The sequence below is a fragment of the Ascaphus truei genome, chromosome 16, assembly GCF_040206685.1.
Source record: "Ascaphus truei isolate aAscTru1 chromosome 16, aAscTru1.hap1, whole genome shotgun sequence".
In the NCBI taxonomy this organism is placed as follows: domain Eukaryota; kingdom Metazoa; phylum Chordata; class Amphibia; order Anura; family Ascaphidae; genus Ascaphus; species Ascaphus truei.
The window spans coordinates 33,430,818-33,448,357 of NC_134498.1; the positions used below are offsets into that span (position 1 = coordinate 33,430,818).

The 17,540-nt window shown below is 47.2% G+C and overlaps 1 protein-coding gene across 2 annotated transcripts in view; it reads left to right on the forward strand.

The window, feature by feature from the left end:
* Positions 1 to 16,184, forward strand: part of NUP62CL (nucleoporin 62 C-terminal like) — a 16,369-nt gene extending 185 nt beyond the window's left edge. The window contains exons 1-13 of one of the 2 annotated variants that reach the window (XM_075573079.1): positions 6 to 123; positions 5,547 to 5,865; positions 6,244 to 6,563; positions 7,011 to 7,142; positions 8,343 to 8,456; positions 9,931 to 10,050; positions 10,528 to 10,621; positions 10,907 to 11,051; positions 11,267 to 11,316; positions 11,646 to 11,780; positions 11,961 to 12,072; positions 15,749 to 15,815; positions 16,027 to 16,184. In XM_075573079.1, coding sequence (XP_075429194.1) covers positions 5,558 to 5,865; positions 6,244 to 6,563; positions 7,011 to 7,142; positions 8,343 to 8,456; positions 9,931 to 10,050; positions 10,528 to 10,621; positions 10,907 to 11,051; positions 11,267 to 11,316; positions 11,646 to 11,780; positions 11,961 to 12,072; positions 15,749 to 15,815; positions 16,027 to 16,118 — 1,689 coding nt within the window. In that variant the 5' untranslated portion in view covers positions 6 to 123; positions 5,547 to 5,557 and the 3' untranslated portion in view covers positions 16,119 to 16,184. Of the gene's footprint in view, positions 1 to 5; positions 124 to 5,546; positions 5,866 to 6,243; positions 6,564 to 7,010; positions 7,143 to 8,342; positions 8,457 to 9,930; positions 10,051 to 10,527; positions 10,622 to 10,906; positions 11,052 to 11,266; positions 11,317 to 11,645; positions 11,781 to 11,960; positions 12,073 to 15,748; positions 15,816 to 16,026 lie in introns of those variants that run through there. The other variant, XM_075573078.1, reaches the window with a different exon arrangement.
* Positions 16,185 to 17,540: the final 1,356 nt, after the last annotated feature.

A 17,540-nucleotide genomic window follows, 5' to 3' on the forward strand; every position in this document is an offset into this window, starting at 1 on the left:
TAAGTGCCTCCCGGCTCCACCGCACATGCGTAGTAAGTGCCTCCCGGCTCCCTGCGCATATGTGCAGCAAGTGACTCCTCGCGCGCTGCCTGTTTCCCGGGACAGAAGGAAGAAACGGCTCCGGTGAGACAAGCGGATTATATATCTATTCCCCTCCCCCATAATTCTATACATCGCTGCGTACACTGCCCTGTATATCACCATAACCTCATGTAGGTCCTATATTATTATCATGTATTTGTGAAGTGCCAACATATTCCGCAGCGCGGTACAATGGGGTACAGAGGTGTGATAATTACATAGTGACATACAAATAAGGACACACGGGTACAGAAGGTAATGGGGGCCCTGAGAGCTTACAGTCTAGAGGGAGTGAGGGACAATGTTGAAACAAAAGGTAAGGCCGCCCTTATAGTGACAGCGATGCAATGTCACGTCAAAACAAATGCATTGCCGCCGTCGGATTGGTCGCGATCGCTGGAAGTCATCTCTTTGATTTTTCCATTGACAGCAGCCTGACGTCGCCGGCACTATAAGCGTGGCCTTAAGTGTCTGCTCATGTGGGACAGAGTATACATCGGGTTGGAGTATGGTCCAGCCAGACTGCTGATCCTGTTACGGTTTGAGGGTGGGGATATTGAGGGGTGTTGCATAGTGTGGAGATTGGTAAACCACACTGCTGAGGTTATGTATTTATAAAAATGTTTTAGCAGTAATACAGTGAGTTACCTCTTGTTTTCAAGTATGTCCTGGACACAGAGTTATGATGACAAAAATACGGTTACATTAAGTGAACAGGTACATACATTATGTATGTATGTATACTGCTTCCCCTCTGGGAGATTTTGCCTAGGCTACAGGTACGTGTGGTGCTGGTTACCTGTGAGGGTCCAGGAGAGATGAGCTTCTGCGATATTGTGGGTAACAGGACTGGCTGTGGTGGTCCTCGGGTTCTCATTCATTGACAGGGCCTCCAGTCATAGCAGGCTACAGCAGAGCTGCAGGCAGTCCCTACCATGACAGTTCTTTCTCCAATACTTCTGTCCAATAGACTGCGACTTAGCCAGAAGTATATACAAGGGGCCTTTATTTGATGCAGCCACTGCAGATGGTATAACAGCGTTGCGTATAGTGGAGAATGGGTTTCAGGCCCTTGGATGGTGCTGGCCAGCAGATAATGTTGGTTCACTCAGCCCCAGGAGGGGCTGAACTCCTCTCCCTTCCCCAGGTGGGAAGACACCGACTCTCTATTATTTGGAAGGCATCCTTCCTAATGCAACACAGACCCAGTGTCACCACCTCTCCTGCCACCCAGGGAGGGTTGTGTGAGGGGCTAAACCCCACAGGATAGCCTTTCACTGCCTGTAACTACTAGGACTTGCGTGACAGGAGGGCAGAAAGATAGTCTGGACCAGCCATGGCTATATGTAGAAAGACAGTTCATATGGATGTTGGAGGCTGGGGAGTTGTATATTGGGTGGGTATGCCAGATAGGGTTCCTTGAAAAAGGGTGAGTTTTTAAATGTCTGAAAGCCAAGGAAGAGTCTGAGGGGGCAACACGGGAGAATTCTTGTAGGCTGGAGTGAGAGGAGGATGTTGTGTGTAGAACGTAGGAGGCGTTTAGGTATATATTTGGTAATGAGGGTTTAGATGTAAGGGGAGGGGGGCGGCGTTGTTGAGAGCTTTGTAAGTCAGTGCTAGAATTTGAAATCTGGTTCTGTAAGCTATGGGAAGCCGGTGTGTGAGGTAGAAGATTCTTTCAGCAGCATTTTGGATGGATTGGAGTTGGGATAGGTGGATAAGGGGATTGCCAACTAGGAGAAAGTTGCTGTTGTCAAGGCTGGATAGCTAGGACATGAACCAGGAAAAGGCTGCATTATGAATGTCAATGGAGTGTATATTTATGTATATCTTTTATATAGCGCCATTTAATGTACATATAATAATATAACACATAATGGGAATAAACGCTTCGAATATGAGTAACAATAGGAAAGGGAGTCCCTGCCCTGAAGAGCTTACAGTCGAAGTGGTAATTAGGGAGAACCTGGAGACAGTAGGAGGGTGTTCTGTTTAGTGTCTGCAAGGGGTCTGTGTATCTGAGATGTATAGTATCAGCTGGCGGAGCTGCCCATCTGCTTCGATAGAGGTGTGTTTTTAAGGTGGGTCTTATAGGTAGAGAGAGAGGGTGCAAGTTGAATATTGAGTGGAAGGACATTCCAGAGGTGTGAGGGAGAGGTTTTAGGTAGGAGAGGGCTTTAGATACAAAAGGGGTAGACAGAAGACATAATTTAGCAGAACGCAAGGGTCGGGCAGATGTACTGTAGATCGAGAAACTAGGCTGAGAAGTAAGGCGGGACAGAAGAGTGTATAACCTTAAAAGAGAATTTTGTAAATAATATGGGATTTGATAGGCAGCCAGGAGAGATTCTGAGACACATTTGAGACAGTAAAGTGATTCTAGCAGTAGCATTTGTGATAGATTGTAGGGGAGACAGGTGAGAGGCAGAAAGGCAGGACAGCAGGAGGTTACAATAGTTGAGATGGGAGAGAATGTGGGCCTGCAATTGAGGCACAGAGGAAAGGACGTATCTTTGCAATGTTATGGAGAAAAAAACAACAGGTTTTAAATACATTGTGAATGTGAGAGAATGTAATGGAGGAGTCAAGTGTGACCCATGGGCAGCATGCTTGTGATACTGGGTGTATGATAGTACTACCTATAGTAATGTAGAAGGGGCAGGCTTGGGAGGAAGTATGAGTATCTCCGTCATGTTAAGTTTGAGTCTGCGGAGGGCTATCCAGCTTGGTATAGCAGAAAGACATTCAGAGACTTTGGTCTGTATAGCAAGTGTAAGGTCATGGTTTGAAAGGTAAATTTGTGCGTCATCAGCATAGAGGTGATATTTGAACCCTAGAGATGTTATAAGGAGAAGGAGGTGATAAACTGTGTCAAAGGCAGCAGAGAGATCCAAGAGAATTATTACGAAGAAGTGACCCTTAGCATTGGCTGAGAGTAGGTAACTGCCCATTTTTGTTAGTGCTGTCTCGGTGGAGTGTAGAGAATGGAAACCAGATTGCATAGTCAAGGAGGCAGTTGGGGAGAGAGTCAGGCGGTTGTATGCAAGTCGCTCAACTAGCTTGGAGGCAAAGGGGGAGAAGAGAGGGAGACTAGGTCAAGAGGGTTTCTTGAAAATGAGCGTGATGAGTGCATGTTTTAAAGAAGACGGGAATGTGCCGGAGTTAAAAAAGATGAGTTGGAGTGGGGCTTAGTGTGCTAAAGAGGGTACGGAGGAGATGTGATGGAATAGGATCAAGCAGGCAGGTTGTAGGGTGAGATGAGCGCAGAGACATCCTCCTCTGTCACCCGGGAAAATGAATTTTGGGTGTGTGAGGGGAGAAGTAGGTGTTGCGTGTGGATCTTGACCATGAAGAGTTGTCATGTCTGACTTAATCTTGTCTTTGAAGTAGGTGGAGAGGTCTTGTTCATGAGGGTATAATGGGACGCAGGTGTAGTTGGGCGGATAAGGGAGTTAAATGTGGCGAATAGGCATTGAGGGTTAGATGACAGAGTTTGTATAAGTGAAGAAAGTAGGTTTGCTTGGCAAGGGAGAGGACAGTGTTATAGGAGGAGGAGTATGAATTTTTATAATGGAGGAAGTCTGCCTTAGAGTGGTATTTCCTCCTGTAACGTTTTGCTGTGCAGGAGCACTTTTGGAGGTAGCGAGTCAAGTGTGTGTGTGCCACGGTTGTGGCTTATATTGTCTGGCGATATGGCGATGTGGTGGCAGGGGCAGTCTTGTCGAAGGCTGAGTGTGCTTTTGTGTATAGGTTGCTAAGGTAGGAAAGGGTAGAGATGGGAGAGGATAGGTTGAAAATTTGGGCGGATCTAGAGCATATATGGGCAACCTAATATCAGTATCCCAATATCAGTCTCTGGCGCCGCCGGGGTCTGGGCTCCGTCCCTGCCGTTCTCTAATTGGTCATCCTCTCCACCACTCGGCATTCACCTTCTCACTACTTCCCACCAAGACAAATTTTAATTCGGACACGCTGGCAAACTCAAATTCGCCACACTTTTATGGCCAATTCGCCACTTGTGGCGATTGGCGACAGGGTTGCCCACTTCAGATCTAGAGCATGTAGGAGTCTGTATGTGCTTGTGGAAGTAGTTGTTGGGGGAGGGTTCATAGTGTAGAGTGAGGGTAGAGGTAAGGTAGAGGAGGTTAGAGAGATAAGATGGGTAGCTGAAGCGACAGTGGGATTGTCAATAGGTATGTTCAAGTCTCCCAGGGTGACAGTAAGTGTGTCAGAAGAGAGGAAGCCAGGTGACAAAGTTGTCAAGAAATTGAAATGTAGGCCATGGGGTAATGATGGGTGACAGCGACACAGAGAGAAAGAGGGGAAAAGATATGGACAATGTGGACTTGGAGAGGTATGGAAAGGACAGTATGACATGAAATGTGCCATGTGGGGAAAGTAGTATGCTTACTCCTACGCCCTGTCTATTCCTTGGTTTTGACAAAGGTGAGGGTAGGTATAGATTGAAACGTCGAACCACCAACAATAAAAGATACATTTTTTTGCAAAAGGCCTCTGGAGTGCTTATCCTTTCTATTTGGAAGCTTTTCTACGTCGATATTGCCTCCCTGTCGAGGGCGTATCTTTGTACACGCGTGGTGTACCAAACACCGATCATGTGAAGTGCATCCATTCTAACCAGTTACAATTCCCTGAACTGGCTGAGTGCAGCAGGAGAGGCGGTGTCTGAGGGGGTAAAGTCAGGTTTCTGCAATGACTAGAAGGTTGAGCTAGTTGAAAATGAATGTCATGTGTTGCAGACAGATTGTGTATTCCATAGGGCACAGGAGAAGGGAAGGGAGAGGTGAAATGGGGATGAGGTTGGAGTGATTGGCTGTCGTTGCTTCTGAAACTGAAACTTTTTGGGATAGGGTGTGGGGCATGAAAGGCTTGGTACTGTATGTGGATAGGGCCAGGATTATGGGACATGTCGCCACAGAGTAGGTGTATTAGTAAGAAGAGGGAGTTACTGGTTTTTATTTTTGGTGATGGGGCTATGATGTTAGAAGTAGATGGAGTTGATGGCTGTAGAATGAGGGAGATGACGGCTGTAGAATGAGGGAGATGACAGTAGGAAATGGGAAATTAGGAAGGAGGGTTTAGGGGTGAAAATGTGGGCACAAGGGATAGTCAAAAGGGCAAGTGAGAGTATGTGGAGTAACGGTAGTCCAAAGCTTTGAGATGGCTGAAGTAATTACTCTGAAGCTGTAGTGTTTACCGGTTACAGTTGACCTGTGAAGGGCATAACATATATAACCCTACAACCATAACCCTATAACCACCTCCTGCTGATCCCACATATCCCCTCATATCCTATATATTATATTTATCCTATACATTACTGTGTATACTGCTCAAGAGAGTCTCTCATATCCCCTTGTGTCCTGTATATTGTATTTATCCTAATCATCGCTGTGTACACTGCCCTATATATCTATATAACCACCTCCTCCTTCCTTCTTCAGGCTCTGTCATCATGAGCAGTTTTAACTTCAACTCAGGGGCCGCCCCGGGGGGCTTCGCCTTCGGGACCCAGAAAACCACGGCCCCTCCGGCGGCCACCTCCGGCTTCTCCTTTGGGGCGGCGTCAACCGGGGGCTTCAGCTTTGGGGGGGCTGCCCAGACCCCAGCCGCCCCCATCGCCTCTGCCCCCGCAGTGCAGCAGGCATCGGGTCTCTTCTCTTTCTCTACCCCGACCGCCTCCGCCGCTCCACCCTCTGGATTCAGCTTTGGGGCTCAGGCATCATCTACCCAAGCCCCTGCTGCAGGAGGGCTCACTTTGGGGTGAGTAGGGTGAGGGTAGGAAGGGTTAAAGGGACAAAACATGAGCTGTTACCATAAAAAAATAAAAATAAAGCTCCACGTAACATTTTTTAACCCCTTATATTTTTGGGGTGAGTATTGTACAACCCCCTTATCTGTTTGGCCAGCAAGCGTAATTCGTTTCAGAGTAGTAATGGAAGAATTTACAGACTGTCCGAGATTAGGTAAAGTCTGAAAACGCGCCAAGATTATTATTTAAGTTTTAAAGACTTGTATTTAAGTGTCATGGTCATTGGGTCACTTTGCTCTTACATGGGACTGACCCTTTAACATGTCACTGTCATTATGTCACTTTGCTGCTACGTGGCACTAACCTCTGACACTTCTCTCCCCCCGCAGGCTGATCACCCCCAAGATGAGCTCAGGAACGGGCGCAGGGTCACAGCAAGCCGCAGGGGGTTTCAGCCTGACCGGCATCGCACAGCCAGTCCAGCAGGCGGGGGGCTTCGGGTTTGGAGCAGCCGCTCCTCAGGCCCTGCAGCCAGCCCCCAGCATGGGCTTCTTCCCCGGGGCAGGGGGGGCTGTCACCAGCAACCCCTTCGGGCAGTCGGCTGCCTCCACGGGGCTCACATTTGGGGTCCCGGCCTCCATTGCAACAGCACCAGTGGGCACTGGCACACAGCCTGCAACTACCTTCAGCCTAGGAGGGCAAACAGCAGGTGTGGGTCTAAGGAGGGGTACATTGGCAGGTGGGAGACCCCTGTACTCGTGTGTGTGTGTGTGTGTGTGTACACACACGTGTCACATGCAGTTGGTGTGTCTGTCTCCCCTAATTATTGAAAGGCTAATGTATGGGACGGGTTTCTGGTGTTAATGACGCCAGTGAAAGGGAGGAAGGTGACCCAATTACTGTACTGAAAGTGACAGCAACAGTGTTTGTGTGACATCTGGCTTTGCTGCGCTCTGAGAAGTACGTGCTTCACAATCCCCATCCCTCGTTCTACACCTCTCTGCGAACTGCTCTTTCTCTCGACTTGTGTATCCATACCTCTCTCTTTCCCCCACTGCCCTGCCCTCCCTTCCCCCTCTTCCCCCTCCCACCCTCCCCACACACACACCTCTTGCCCTTTCCGTGCAACTAATGGTTTCCCCTTTTCTCTCCCCAGCTCCCAGTTTAGCGTTTGGCTTGCCAGCAGTCTCCTCGGCCCCCACTCCGGCTCCGGTACCCACTCAGCCTGTGGGATCCATGTCAGGATTGGGCCAGAACTTCGGTGCTAAGCCGGCTGATTCTGTATCAGGTGACGGCCCATCTACCAATCGGCATACTCCATCCTGCTCGGGCTCTGCCTCTATAGAGGGACATTCGGGCCCTGAGCACTCTGATTGGCTCAGCCTTTTGTCATAGATTCACTAACCCAGTCCCTCCCTAATTGGGATGTTCCATTGGCCCGCCACTCGTGAGGGAGTGCGTTGCTACCCCCCTTCCAGCAGGGATGGGGTTGGTATGGTATGCACTGGGTAAAGGGATAAGCAGAGGCGCTCACGCATCTCCCACGTAAGTGCCTGCCCACATGCTTCAGGGTAGTGTAACTAATGGTGCGGTTTCCTTTACCGTTCTGTAGGGGTCCGACTTCCCCTCTTTCCTCATTTGTTTCCAAAAAATAATGAGCCGCCAATAGCGACAATTAATATGGCTGCGTAGCCCCTCCCACTTTGTGACATCACGGGGCCGTGGCCACACACAAGCCCCAATACACATCGGAATTCTTATATTATATATTATAGTTCATTTCTATGTTTGTTTACTTCTCATAACTAAGGGGCTCTTAGCTGTCTTTTGGACAACAAATGTTCCGCCTACAATCCCGTCAAGGTTCCTCCACTCCTGATATTATACTGTGTCCTTTGTATTTCCTCCAGTACATGGATAAAAGGGGAAACAAAACAATGATATAGTCATGGGGTCCCCAACATTTTTTACACTGAGCACCTCTTGATAGAAGATATTTGTTCCACCGACCCATCAGACTATCGCTAACAATCTTGTGTGACCGAACTCAGGCAGTATAGTGTCCTCCACTTATGGGGGTACACGCTTAACAAGGTTAAACTTTAGAAGCTCTGTATGTGCTATAAGTTACAAAACTAGAAGATTCCTGATAAATACAGACGACAAATCTAAATAATAAAATATAAATATGTATGTATAATATTGTGTGTGCTGTATACGTAGATAGACACCTCCCAAGCTTATTGCTGCAGCATTTGTTGGTTGTTTCCACCCAGGAGAAAGGTGGAGAAATTCTCTTAAATCGCTTAAACTAAGAGGTGCTCTTCGAAGTTTAAATGTCAAAATAGGAAGGCACTCACAGCCTTCTTTAAAAGTGTAAGGACTGGGAAAGGTATACTGGTTGGTAAAGTGACCGCACCCCCCATATGTATATATGAGGGACGTGCTGTATATGCCTCCCTTCTGAATCTGTTTCCGCTCTGCGCAGCCCCGCAATCCATGGCAGTTCCTGCCTCCGCCACCCCGTCTTTCGCCTCCCTCTTCGCGGTGGCCAGTACCCCCACCCAAGTAACCGCAAGCACTGCGTCCGCAGCGATGACACGTAAGTGATGCACGGACTTCTACGGAGGTGCTGGATGTCTTGTGGGGCCTCTGGATGGGAAGTCTTTGTCAATCAAGCATTTTCTTTCCCCTTGTCATCAGAGAGAAAATATAGATACGGGGATAGTGGCCTTTGCCTGTGTAAACACACTGGTCCTACTAAGGACTGACCCCTTAAACATGTCCCTGCCATTAGTATACTTTTTAACTTGTTTATTAATGACCTTGATGTTGGCATAGAGAGCAAAGTCTCCATCTTTGCTGACGACACTAAATTGTGTAAGGTAGTAGAATCGGAGCAGGATGTAATTTCTCTCCAGAAGTACTTGGAGAGACTGGAAACATGGGCAGGTAAATGGCGGCTGAGGTTTAATACAGATAAATGTAAGGATATGCATTTGGGAAACAAGAATAAGCATGTGATTTACAAGTTAATTGAGGCAAAATTAGGATAACCCTCGAAGGAGAAGGATTTAGGAGTGCTTGTAGACAACAGGCTTAGCAATAGTGCTCAGTGCCAGGCAGTAGATGCAAAGGAAAACAAGATCTTATTTTGCATTAAACAGTGATTGGATGGAAAGGAGGTAAACATAATTATGCTACTGTGTAAAGGATTAGTAAAACCACACCTTGAATATAGAGTACAGTTTTGGGCACCTCTTCTCCCCCAAAAATAATTAAATTAATACAGGTGAAGGATAATCTGATTTATGAGAAGCTAGCTAGTTTAGATTTGTTTACATTAGAAAAGAGGCGTCTAAGAGGGGATATGATAACTATATACAAATATATTCTGGGAACAATACAAGGAGCTTTCAAAAGAACTATTCATCCCAAGGGCAGTACTAAGGACTCGGGGCCATCCCTTAAGGTTGGAGGAAAGGAGCTTTCACCAGCAACAAAGGAAAGGGATCTTTACAGTAAGGGCAGTTACAATGTGGAATTCATTACCCATGGAGTTTGTGATAGTAGATGCAATAGATATGTTCAAAAAAAGGTTGGACATCTGTGAAGAAAGGTGTATATAGGGGATATACTACATAAGTAAACATGGGAAGGATGTTGATCCAGGGAGAAATCTGATTGCCATTATTTATCAGGAAGGAATTTATTTTTCCCCTTATGAGACGACATTGGAGGATGTTTCACTGGGGTTTTGTTTGCCTCCCTCTGGATCAATATACTGTAAATACAAGATATGTATCTGCTGTCTAAATGCAACATAGGTTGAACTCGATGGACATATGTCTTTTCGCAGCAACGTCTGCAATGTAACTTAGGTCCCAGAAGCAAGTGACCCCCTTAGAAAAACTAAAATCTTCAATCCAAAGGTTTTATAGTCGGATCATTTTTGCGGTGTGAGTTAAATATGGCTGCCTCCGGGAAGCAGAGCGTCCCACATTTATCAGCACTGTTAAATATGTGATCTTAGCCATGAATCTAGAACCTGATGTTTTCTTTGTTCCCCCTCCAAGTCCCCTCTGTTCCAGTGAGCACCCATGCTGCAAGCCTGGGCTTCGGGCTGCAGAAAGGTCCTGTGGGCAGCGTCGCTCCTGTGGGCAGCGTCGCTCCCTCGGGCACAGTCACCAGCAGCGGTAAGGAGGGGGGGGGGGGGAGTGGGGCTGTGCCAACGTGCCACTAATCTATGCACGCCGTCTGAACATGCCACCTTATCTGCACTCTATTCTTTAGAAGGGGATTTGCTGAAGAAGCCCCTATTTTCTGTTTCCTAGCATAAGTAATGTGCAAATGTCCATCTATCTTTTGAAATGGGGCTCAGTGTCACTGCTATTGTAAAACCACTGTTAAAGGTGCAGCCCCACACATTGTCAGGCAGTTGAATTTCTTAAGGGCCTCTGAATGAGGAAGTGTTTGTCAATCAAGTGTTTTCTTTCCCTTTATCAGAAACCTACAGTAATAAAGATATTGGGTGGGGTGGGGGGGGGGGGGGGGGACCTCTGGTTGTATAAGCACATGCTGATCAGTGACATCACACAAAAGGGAGGAGCAACAGGAAATCAAACTCCTCCCAATAAATATTTCACCTCGCCCGATCGCTCTCTGTCTCTCAGCCCTGACATTGCAGGCTCAGAAGCCCGGCTTGAGCATGGCCAGCATCGTGGGCACAGTGGGGATTGCCGGCTCAACAGTGGGCATGGCCGTCAGGTGAGTGTGACATGGTGCCCCTGCCAGGGCGGCTGGGGTTCTGTGTATGAGTGCTTGTAATACCGGCATCCTTTGTGTGTATGTATATGTGTGTTACAGCCACTGCAGTGTGCGTTCATATTGATTAAAATGTTGCTGTGTATTATTTATTTTTTTAAATGTCTTGTAAATATTCATACAGAATTTTGCAGTCCCTACCCCAAATAGCTTACAATTCAATCCAATGTATATGTATGTTTTATTTATTTATGGCCTCCCCTGTGTTTGCCCCCCGTCTCCTCCCAGCGCCCCGCCAGTAATGACTTATGTCCAGCTTGAGAGCCTCATTAACAAGTGGAGCCTGGAGCTGGAGGATCAGGAGAAGCAGTTTCTGCAGCAGGCCACGCAGGTCAACGCCTGGGACAGGACGCTAATCCACAATGGAGAGAAGGTAGCTGTGTGGTGGGGGTGGGCTGGCGCAGTCTGTATTTGTGGTGGGGGTGGGCTGGCACGGTCGCTGTGGTGGGGGCGGTCTGGCATGGTTGCTGTTTATTGGGGGGGTGGGCTGGTGCAGTCTATTTGTGGGGGGGCGGGCTTGCGCAGTTGTGTGTGTGTGTGTCGCGGACTGCTGCTGTCACTCATGCTGTCTCCTGTGTATGTTTACAGATTACCACGTTACACAGAGAGATGGAGAAAGTGAAACTGGACCAGAAGAGGTAGATGGGGAGTGGGTGACAGCCCAGGTGGGGGGGAAGGGTGGTCCCAGCTGAGAAGGGTGTCAGTGGGGAAACTGGGGGAAGTGGGTCACAGTCGTTAAGGGGGGGGGGGCACAGCGGTGAAGGTGGGGGAATCTCTACACAGACAAAAATATTTTTCTGTCTATATTCAGTTATATAGGGATTTTCATATGTGCCTGTATTGCACGCTGTGGCAGTACTGTACACGTGTTATATTGTAAGCTCTATGGTGTAGAGTGTCCTTGTTATGACCTGGCAGTGCAGTACTCGCCATAATTGTGCGCTCACGCACGCTCCTCCCCTGTCAGGCTGGATCAGGAGCTGGATTTTATACTGTCGCAGCAGAAGGAGCTGGAGGACCTGCTGAGCCCCCTGGAGGAGTCTGTGAAAGAGCAAAGCGGCACCATCTACCTGCAGCACGCAGACGAGGAGCGCGAGAAGACGTAAGGGAGGGGGGGGGGGGCATAGGGAGGAAGAGGGGGGGTGGGGGGGAGAGAGAGACTCGGTTGCATCTACCTGCACCATGAGGACGAAGTGTGCGAGAAGATGCAAGGGTGAGTCGGATGAGTGGTATCTTTAAACAAGAATAAAGATGGCTGTGTTAACCCCGTTCTGTCCCACAGGTACAAACTCGCAGAGAACATTGACGCTCAACTGAAGCGTATGGCTCAAGATCTGAAGGACGTCATCGAACACCTCAATACGTCAGCGGGACCCTCTGACACCAGTGACCCGGTAAGACACTCCTCCAGGATGGAAAGGGGTCTAGGTCATTGGTCTGAGGCCGGTGTCATCTTGTTCCTTGCGGTAGATGTTGGAGAATGCAGGAAACCTCGTTGCTGGGTGGGGCTTGGGCTGTTCCAAGTGATCATCTTCTGGGACCCCCTGGTTATTCTGGATGTTTGAGGGGAAATGTTGATTGAACTGTTCAGAGCTTCTTGGTTGGTTCTGGTTCATGCCTGAGACAGCTGGGATGGGTCAGTGTGGCTACTACCCCTGTGTATTACAAATTGTCTTGGGAGCGGTTATCTGCAGCTTCTGTGTTTAGAAAGGGAGGAAATGTAATTGATTGCTGCTAGATCGTAGGCTGTGTTTGTGAGGATGATGTCCAGGCTCTCTGGGTTATCCTCTTTGGTTTAGTTCATTGACTCCTAACAGGGGGTTCGAGATCCAACAACGGGCTCAGGACACTATACTGCCCGAGGTCAGTTAGTTTTGTTAGCAATAGACTGATGAGGCACTACGATTTATTATTTAGGGGTTCGCGGAACGAATAATTTCTATTGGGGTACACAGTGTAACAAAGGTTGTCGACCACTGGTTCAGTTGATGTTTCCAAGTTGAGACAGAAGCTTCAAAGATGGTGCGGTCAGACCAGGGTACTGGGCGGTGATTGTCTAAGTAATTACCATTTGTAAATATGAGGTCCTAGTGCGACCCTGAGTGGCACCATGAACTTAATCAGACATTTGGTCGTGGCTGTCTCTCTGACGCTTCGCCGTTAATTTTAAGGGGGGGTGGGGTTAGGGCTTTTAGGGTAAGGGGTTAGGCTTGTAGGGTTGGGGGTAGCATTTGTATTTTGAGTTTTTTTAGGGCAAGAGGTAAAGTTAGAAGCTTGTCTGTGGTGGTGGAGAAATGTCCCAGCGGTGAGGTACGTGACGGCTAACCGCCAGCAGAGATTTGGTTGCGGCAAAACATCCGCGACCAAATGTCCTAGACCAGAGGTGGACAACCTATTTTTCAATGTAGCCACAGGTGTCGTGAATGAGAAGTGAAAATCACCACACCATGGCTTTCGTTTACTTGCATCATTGCAAATTGTAGCTCTCATAAAAAAAATAACAGTTCACGGTCGGGTCTAGACTCCAACTGAAAGCAGAGGGGAGTATTGGATGGCTGTGTTGCGTCAATGACTCATTCAGAAAGCGGAAACCAGCACACGTAATAAAAGTTTATTTTACTGTGGGAGCTGGCTAACATTCGCCATGCTGTCATGGCCATTTTGCCACTTGTGGCGATTGGCGACAGGGTTGCCCACCTCGGTCCTAGACCATACCTTAAACTAGTGGTCTATATCCGAACAATATCATAGAATCAAACGTTTGTGTGGCTTGTGGATCTCCTGGATCATCAATGTCGAGGTTGAAATCCCCTAAAATGATATTGAGGCTGCTGACCCAGTGATCTGCGGTGAAGTTGTGGAGAGGTACTGGAGGTCAGTACGCGGGTAGAATGGTGGTGCGAGCTCTGGTTGCATTGAGCCTGACCAGGAGATACTCAAAGGTGGCTACGGGTGATGTGGACATCTTGGGGATCTATGCTGCACTATGTGAAAGCAGAAAAGAGGGAAACCTACATTTCAGTGCATTAGAAAAACCTTTGTGGATTGATTCTTTAAAGATTCTTGAATCGGCTTTGTTTGGTTATTGTATTTAAACAAAAAAGTCCTTCCTCAGTCAGAATGATACATAGTTTTTTTTGTTTTGTTTTTAACTTTTTGACAAAACGCAGTACGCGAAACGCTTCAGTGTTTTTGACCCTCCTTTGAATTTGCCATGTACCAATAAAACTAAGTTTTATATTCGCCTGAAATCCGTCCCGGAATCCTTTTTCCTGCTGTGCACCGCCGTTCTCCTTGTGGACCAGGTCTCCACCCATGTCATTTTGTCTATTTTGGATGAATATCTCACAGTCTAGGGGAACTCCATGGATGATGGGACAATCAGTGTCTCTCAGCCAATCCTGTCCTGGTCTAGAGTCTGCAATGAGTTTGTGGAGTACCTGGGCTTTGGTGATCACAGATTATACATTGGTTAGTAGAGCCTTGGTGATACCGGTGACCTACGAGTTAACCTTTGTTGGTTTATTTGGGCCACCATTGTTGGAATTTGAGCGGGAGCCCTTTTGACATGCACACCCCCAGTCCCTATACGTGTGTGTGTGGGTGTGGGTGTGTGTCTGAGGGGGTTTGAGGTGTCCATGGTTATTGTCGCTTTCTACACCATTAAACCTGAGCGCACCCAGAAGTACACGGGGTCCGTTGTTAGGATGTCCAAATCTGTCACTGTACAGCAGAGACATGAAAAAGTAAGAAGTGCTCTAAAATGTGAAAAAGACCAATGAGATCTTAACGTGAATGTAAATCTTTAAAAAACATAGTGTATAGTCTAGAACAGCGATGCGCAAACTTCTGTTGCAGCGCCCCCCTGCATCCACTCCCCCGGTACTCGTGCCCCCCTTACCTGCCTGTCGGCGTCAGTGGGGTCATGTGACGTCACGTGACATGTTGCCATGGTGATGGCCGTCAACGTAGGGTCATGTGACGTCACTTGACATCGCGTTGCCATGTCAACACATCATCTGAAGCCGGCTGAACCTCGGTCAGTTCAGTTGCAGAGGTCTCACGCTCCTCTGGCATTTAATTTAAATGCCTTGGAGAAGAGCGCGGGGCCTCTGCCAACGCAGCGCCCCCCCCTGGGGTGCGTGCCCCCCAGTTTGCGCACCCCTGGTCTAGAACAGACTAAAAAAAACAATATTAATGGGATAAATAATATATATGCATATAAATAAATGGGTATTGCAGCTCAAAAACCCAAATAGAAAAGAACGTTTTCTATTCTTTCCAAAAGTATAGACAAAAGTAAATGAGGTGGGGAAAAAAAGAGAAGGGGAGCGCAACCAGATTAAATGACAAGCCAGTGCAATAGAAAAAGTACCAAGTAAAGATCTCTTCAGAAAGAGAATAGATCACTGGAACGGCAGAAATATCACACGGTATACTCAATAAACACAGTCTGTGACACAGGCAGCAGCCTAAGGATCCTCTCTGGTGTCCATCTGTATATCCAGCTTTATAACAGGAATCCACCTCAGGAAAGATCAGGCAAACTGATGGTGCAGGTAGTATAGGCAAATGTATTTTATATGGACATAAAAGGCACAAACGCATGCGCACTCGCAGTGTAACAGGTTACACTTTGCATTGAGTTAGAGGTTTGTACTCTCTTTAGAAATCTCACATCACTGGCTTGTCATTTAATCTGTTTGCGCTCCCCTTTTCTTTTTCACTTCACCGTACAGCAGTCACTGCTTCCCCGAGGGCAGGACGGTGGCCCACAAACCAAATGTGGCCCAGGAGGGGCCCTGATGTGTTCCGTGGACTACATGTACTCCTGCTAATGTCTTACTAGTTTGTTGGGCAGCGAAGTGCAGTTTTTCACACTGAAACTCACTTGTAGGTTAAGATAATGTAAATATTTATGGTATAAATCCCTGCATTTATTTTTAAGTCTTTAAATATATGTGTGTGTGTGTGTGTGTGTGTGTGTGTGTGTGTGTGTGTGTGTGTGTGTGTGTGTGTGTGTGTGTGTGGTGTCGAAATTGTTTTTGTAAAACTATTTTCTCTCTCCAGCTCCAACAAATCTGTAAGATATTAAACGCTCACATGGACTCGCTGCAGTGGGTCGATCAGAACTCAGGTGAGGTGTCACAGACCTAAATGGGAGGGGGCGAGGCTGGCGCTGCTGTGTGTGCGCATATGAGGGGGAGGCCGGCACTACCGGAGTGTGTGTGTGGGGGGGCTGGTAGGTGTGTGTTGTGTGTTGCTGCTGCTGCTGCTATGTGTGGGGTTGGCTGGTGGTGCTGCTGCCCGTGTTGTCCCCTCGTGACTGGCTGCTCTCTGCCCCTCAGCTCTGTTGCAGAGGAAAGTGGAAGAAGTGGCGAAGGTGTGCGAGAGTCGGCGGAAGGAGCAGGACAGGGGGTTTCCCATCGCGTTTGATTAGTATTTGGGTTACTTTGGTTGTTTTTGTCACTTTTCTTTTGTTTAAATAAACTTTTTCTAAACTGCACACACGTGATCTCCATCCTGCAGTGATTTATTGATCTGTTTCCAGGAGCTGACATTCTAATGTGGTGGGGAGTAGGATGAGGCCATCCCTATGTGACCTAAAGACAGTGACGTGGTTAAAGGGTCAGTCCCATGTAGGAGGAAAGTGACCTAATTACATACTACAGGCCACTCTCACTTGTTATATCCTGTACACATGCTTGCACCAAGCGAGTCTGTGACGCCCATATTAGCTCCTGTATGAAACCCACGCTTTGTGAGCAGTATACAGTGACGAGAAAACGTTTGTGAATCCCAATAATGGTTACGGAAATTCCCTGGTTTTTCCATGATAACCTTATTCAATCAAAACCAGTCTTTTCTTAAATATCCAATAGGGTTTATATTAACCAATTCCATATCTTTTGAAACAAAATGATGTATGAAATAGACAATGAGTAAGAGTCGTGGTAGGTGCAAAAGTAAATTAAACCCTGGTTTTATCAGCTAAATTAAAGGGGATCATTAGAATTGGGTGTTTAAATAATTAGGTAGATCTTCAGGGGTGAGTCTGGAGGCCCCATCCTGTATATAGATCAGAAACTTTGAGTTTGGTCTTCACCATACAGGTGTGTAGGAAAAACATCATGGCACGATAAAAATAACTCCTGATGAAGCTCTAGCCCTGAGTGAAACGCGTAGGGTGGACAGCACGGACAATAGAAAGACACTTGGCTCTGGTATATGCTGGTGATATTCTGCTAAGAAAAAGTCCCTTCCTGCCTATTTCCACTGTGGACGGCCGCCACGGGTGGAATACCTGAGAGGGAGGGGGTGCCGTTTCTTTGCTATTGTCTGACCCTTGGTGGTCCTGAGTCCTATATTTGTCTGAGAGTGTAAACTTTTATATTTTTATTGTGTTTATAAAGCAATTTTGCACTGTTTTTCTGTTTCCTTCATCTCCACATATGGGAATCTTCTCTCTCTGTCACTGTACGATTGTGTGCTGCTGAGACGAACAACTGACTAACAACTGAGGTGGTAACTTCTAAATAACCGAAAAGTCTGAATTTACTCACGGAGAATGTGTGATATTGTTTACCATTTATTTTCAGTCACACATATTCTATACTCTCTTGCACTATCTATGTATACTCTCTCTTCTTTTTATATACTCCTGGATGTGAGTACGCTCCTGACCCCTTGCTGCCACAATGAAAATAAATCTGAGGACCTCAGAAAAGCAGTTATTGATGCTCATCAGTCTAGAAAGGGGTACAAAACAATTTCTAAGGATTTGGTGCTCCACCAATCCACTGTCGGCCATAGTCACTCTACCCAGAAGCGGCGTCTTACCAAAATCTCTCCAAGAACAAAC